The sequence below is a fragment of the Cannabis sativa genome, chromosome 7 (genome assembly GCF_029168945.1).
Source record: "Cannabis sativa cultivar Pink pepper isolate KNU-18-1 chromosome 7, ASM2916894v1, whole genome shotgun sequence".
Lineage (NCBI taxonomy): Eukaryota > Viridiplantae > Streptophyta > Magnoliopsida > Rosales > Cannabaceae > Cannabis > Cannabis sativa.
Genome location: NC_083607.1, coordinates 51,889,073 through 51,895,183, shown reverse-complemented (window position 1 = coordinate 51,895,183; position 6,111 = coordinate 51,889,073). Strand labels below are relative to the sequence as shown.

Below are 6,111 nucleotides of genomic sequence, written 5' to 3'. Positions count from 1 at the left end.
ATTAAGAAATTATAACTCTAATGCCCACTTTCTAAAAAATGGGACCCACAACAAATAAAATCATGCATAGTTATAAAATATCAATAATTAATGCTAGTCGCCTTTACTAATCCTTATTCTAATCACACTGTCATTAATACACCATGGTTTGGCATTGGTGGTGTGAGAACCTACGGGGCGTTGTGGTGATGGGCCTTCTGTACTTGAGTTTTTTGAGGTGATGATGGGGCGCCATGAGGCCTTGAGTTGGCTGAAGGATTGACATTGGCCATGAGTTTTTCTTGAGATTGGTAGTCTAGTTGTTGAGGAGCCTATTCCAAATCAATTTTCAATGGTGTTCTCTTTTTGGCTTAGTGTTTATTTATTATTGGAATTCTGCTTACATGATGGCTATTATAGTTTTGCTAGCGCTTTTTATTCTATTTCTTTTTTTCCTAGTAAAAATAATGTTTGAAATGAGTTCAGGCTCGTTTGGGTAAGCTTCTATTTTTACTTATAATTAAAAGTATGAGCTAAATACAAGTTTTGACTTAATTTTTGTATTTAGGATAAGTATTATATATAAGATTTATTTCTATAAAAAATAGTTTTAAAAATATTTGGATATAATTAATAAAAGATCTTTTGTAACAAGTAAATTAGGAAGTAAGTAAGCTATTTTAATTTTAAAAATAACTTTTCAGAAAAGACTTTGGGAGAAGTTTAATCTTAACATCTCCAAAAGTACATTTAAATTTTTTTTAAAAAAAATACAAAAAACAAATTATTTCTTATCCAAACACTTTTAAAAGGATTTTGTTTTTCTTAATTCTAGAAGCTAAAAAACATAGCTTAAATAAGCTAATCCAATCATGATTGCTCTTAATGAAGTTTATTCCTAATTTTTTTTTTTAAAAAAAAGTACAACTATTCTGCCAAAACGCAAATACCTCGCATATAGTATAGCACACCTTATTTACTAATAATATCTTTCTAATCCCATCATCATTTAATAACAATTTCAATACTAAAAATAAATTACATACTATACATAAACTAAAAACTGTTGAGAATACTAATAAAAAATCTGTTGTGGAAAGAAAAAAGAACAAAACTACACCCATTTTAACAATATATTGACCCATTCATTTCGTGGTAATCATCTAATCTTTTCCAAACCACCTTATCATCATCACCTTACAATACGAAGATATTGTCTGTGTGTATATATATAAGTATACAGATTATTTAAGAGAGGTAACATTCATTGTATAGATTCTCCATATTAAATTCTTGCACTCGAAAAATGGAGTTTGTGAAAAAAGCCTTCATTATTACCTTACTAGTGATCATTTCATCATCATCATCAGCGGTAACATCAGCTAATAATAATGATGAGAAAATTGGAGGAATATTTGTATGGCCAACAAGGGTTCAAATCTTTAATAACTTGAACGATGAGGTCCAACTTACGGTTCATTGCAGGTCTGGTGATGATGATTTAGGTGCTCATGTTTTGGCTAGTAATCAAGAATATGAGTTCAAATTTAGAATCAATTTTACAGGTACAACTTTGTATAGCTGTAGTCTTACATGGATTGGTGGAACTGGATCCTATCAGTTGTTTAAAGCAAGCAGGGATTCTGACAGATGTGCCTCCAAGTGTGTTTGGAGGGCTCATAATGATGGAATTTATGGCTTCAAAGAGGGTAGAAATCAGACCAAAGCTGATATTATTTACAAATGGACTTAACTCTAATTATTAGCAACCCAATATACATATATTATAGTTATGTGTTCGACAAATAAGCTGATCATGTATTACGGAAGACATTGTAAATGTATATATACATATAATATCGTTGCCTTCTTCTTCTAATTTCGATCTGTATCTTTTACGTAAATTTATATAGGGAAATTTGATTTTATATACTTAAAAAATTAAAAAAAATTATTATTAAACCAAAACTTTTCAAAATAAAAAAACTATCATATTTTTATTAAAACCCCAAAAATACCCCCTAACAATTCAAACCCATTCTCTCTCTTTCCCTCAAACTCTCTCTGCATCATCTCTCTCTCTATCTCGCATCCCACAACCGCCCACCCTCACCACCACCTCCGACCTCCGACCCTCACCACCACCTCCGACCACCCGCACCAACACCCTCGACCCAGCCCCCCTCTCTCGGACCACCCAAAAAAAAAACATACAGGTCCGACCAATCGGACCCCATGGTCCGACCATCTGACCAGTATGTTTTTTTTTTTTTTTTTTTTTTGCGATTTCAGAGAGAGGAAGATAGAGTGGGGTCCGATGGTCGGACCATGGGGTCCGATGGGTCCGATTGGTCGAACCCCATCGCACCTGGGGGAATTTTTTTTTTCGATTTCAGACAGAGGAAGAGAGAGAGATGGGGTTGAGTTATGAGAGGGGTATTTTTGGGTTTTAGATAAAAATGCATATTTTTCTTAGTTTGAAATGTATTGGTTTAAAAATAAAAAATATTAAAATTTTTTAAGTATAGAAAATCAAATTTCCCTTTATATATATACCACTACATATTCTCCAAAAACATTAGATAGAATTTCATATATATATTTATACGAATTATTTGCTCCCGTATATCTCGATATGGTTGTACATGCATGCATGCATGGATTATCATAATACTAACACAAAATGAATCATGCATTTTTCAATTGGTAAAAATTTGGTCAGTGTTGCTTTAAAGTCCAGAAAAGTTTTAGAAATCAAAACAAAAATATATATATATCTATTCTATATAAAGTGTGCCTATATAACTGAAATTCTTGGTTTATGAGAAATTTATGGGTGACTTTTTATTTTTATTTAATAAAATAATAAAATATTAGTTATATATAATAAAATAATAATAAAACAAATCTTATTAATATTTGAATTGATATTTAGCATATTTCAACTCTATATATAATCACAACTATAACTTTAGAAATTAAAAATATATATATATATAAAATAATCGTCCATTTTATTTATATTATTTAGAAAAATTCATTGTGGTTCAAGATCACAATGAACAGAAAAAGTGGCAAAAACACAAATGTAGTTCAAAATCATAGTAAACTAAGAAAGAATGAGAAGAGATTATTAAGCATTAAATATTCTCAGTAAACACACTCAAAGAATCGCATTGAGAGAGAAAAAAAAAGAATACCAATTGTGATATGTATAAATAAATAAAAGCGAAGAATATTATATAATTATTTATATTTATGCCTATATAACAGAATTCTTGATTTATGAGAAATTCATGGGTGACTTTTTATTTATATTAAAAATAAAATGATTTATTAATAAAAATAAAATAGTTTATTAATTATGAAAATAAAATTTTAAAAATTAAAAAGTAAAAACAAAACCAAACCAAACAGATCTTTTAAAACTACCAACCAATCAAAAATTTTCGTGTAGACTCATCTTTTAAATTTTCAGAAACATAAAACTTTTTTGAATTTTAAACTAATCAAGCCTTTGTATATATGTACAGTTTGATAATAGATATATATGGGGTGGATTTTTAAATAAATTTAATTTTGTAGGTGAAAAAAATGATAAAATTGGTTGTAAATCACAAAGAGATAATTGAGGTTGAAAGGATGAGTAGGGAACCGAATATAGTTTATGATCGTAGATGTATATTTATATTAAAAATAAAATGATTTATTAATGAAAATAAAATGGTTTATGAGAAATTCATGGTTTAAAATATTTAATTTGATATCTTAATTATTAATAAACAATACCATAAATATACATCTACGATCATATAAGAATTTTATTCTAAAACTATACGATCATAGATTAAGTGGTCAAGGTCCAAAGAAAAATAATAATTTCTTATAATCCGAAATCAAGACACGAAAAAACAGAAACTAATTGAATAGGACTCTATTCAATTGAGGTGTCGACCATGCATGGTAAGTAAAAAGCTATATATTAAATTTTATGCCATGATACAATTAAAAATTAAATAAGAATTTACTACTATTTATATATTATATATATATATTGCTAAAGATGCAAAAGTATTGCATTTATATATCCCACGATGTTTCAAAAATACTTTGAAAAGTTCATCTTGAATTAATTATTAATATGTAATAAAAAATATTAGTTATTATACTATTACTTCAAACAAAGGAAAGTTCTAGCTGTGCTTCTACTTTCTAATCATAAACCTCAATTTTGGCTTTTTTAACCAGCTGCCACACACAACTTACTTACTCTGAATTTATAACCATTTACAATTTTTTAACACTCAAAAAGTTACTGAGTTTGTTTTCTATAGCTCTACTTATTAAGGTAGAAAAATATTTGTAGATTGACTCCATTCTGTTTATTAAATGAATTATTTTCAAGTTGACACATTAACTTAAAAATGACACAATAATGACCTACTACAAAGTATACACTTATATTCATTCTATTTATTGAGAATCAAAACTTCAATCTTCTTCACTAGATTAGCCAGAGACACATAATATTTGGACATAAACACAGGACACAATATTATAACTCAAACTCGAAAACACTTAGTCGAAACTTGAATGAATAATGCCACTCTTTTAAGTTTTAAGACTGTATATGACTAGGCAATTTTGGTTATTGTATTATTATTCCTGCTACATAGTTGATCATTTTTAGATTTTTGATGTGAAATTTCGTATTGTGAGCTTTTTAGAGTTTCTTATAGACTTCAATGAGTAATAGATTTATATAATTATACCTGGAATAAATTTTCATAATGTTGTTTGGTGGATTCCTATTTTGTTATTAGGTAACATAATATTATTATTCGTTAGGTCTGTCACAATTATTATTAAGTGAGAATGAATCAATTTAAAAACCTTTTACTATATTGAAAGGTCAGATTGATTTTAATATGAGCTTAGTTATATTTAATTTTATTTTGTATATCTATTGTTTTATTTGAAAACAGGTGAATAAATGACTACACTATATACAACAATTAAGGACATCACTCCAACTACAGAAAGTTGGAAGAATAAAATGAGAGTGTTAGAAAAATTTGAAAAGCGGACAAATAAGAGTTCACCACTCAAATATCAAAAGCTTAATGTTAGCAGACAAAAAAGTATACAATCAGTTAATTTACTGTTAAAATTGTCAATACTCTATTAATAAATGCTATATTTTCTGAATTTTGCCTGTACTCGCGTTGCAACAAATTATTATTTCATAAATATTTTTTTTCCTTAAAAGTGAACACAGCGTAATGATGTTGAACCTAATAACTAATAATATTTTTTTTAATTTTTAATTGTATCACTTTTTAATAATGTAGAAAAAAATTAGCATAAAATTTAGTATACGTGCCTCGCACGTAACTTTTTACTAGTATATATATATATATATAAAGAATGGCTTTTATTGAATTACAACCAATGGGAGTTTGAAGCACGTCTTCTTCCCAAATAGACACGAACTAAGCCCTATATTATGGCTGTATTAGCCATGGTTTTATGAAATATTTGTATATTACGTATGTATATGTTGTGGATAAAAGTTGACTAGAGGATACTTTTTGTGGAAATTGATCCTCTAAACTAACTTATTATCCAACTCATTTAAACCAACTAACTTAACTAACTTTCGGTTATGTTAGTTAGTTAGTTGGTGCTATCCTTATTTGAGTTGGGGCCTATATATAAGTCTAGTCTTTTCATTTTATAAGGGAGTAACAAGATAGAAGAGAGAGAATAAGAGAGAGGATTAGAGAGAATTGCTTAGGGTTCTAAGCTGAGAGTTCTGTTCTTGAAGAGGGTCAAGAACAAGGGTTGTACTCGGGTTGATAGAGAGAAAACTGTGACTGTTTTCTCTGGTGTGTATCAAGTGCCATCTGAGCTGTGATTGCTCAGGTTCTTGTAATTGTATTGATGCTCTCTTATTCACATATTAATGAAGAATTGGTGATGTTTCTCAGCTGGAGTATGGCTAGGGATCATGTTGATCTCTAGGACCGGAACTAGGATAAAATCTTGTGTTGTTCTTTGTTTGATTTCGGATTTGATTCATTGTGTTGATTAATTGGTTTGTGTTCATTATTACTGTCAAAGTTGTGAGTT

The 6,111-nt window shown here is 28.6% G+C and overlaps 1 protein-coding gene across 1 annotated transcript; it reads left to right on the top strand.

Annotated features, from left to right (window-relative positions):
• The first annotated feature begins 1,150 nt into the window (after positions 1-1,150).
• LOC115696488 (S-protein homolog 24-like) lies at positions 1,151-1,855 on the top strand. Its single transcript, XM_030623386.2, has one exon. It carries the CDS (start codon positions 1,286-1,288, stop codon positions 1,730-1,732), a length of 447 nt encoding a protein of 148 aa, XP_030479246.1. The 5' UTR covers positions 1,151-1,285; the 3' UTR covers positions 1,733-1,855.
• Positions 1,856-6,111: the final 4,256 nt, after the last annotated feature.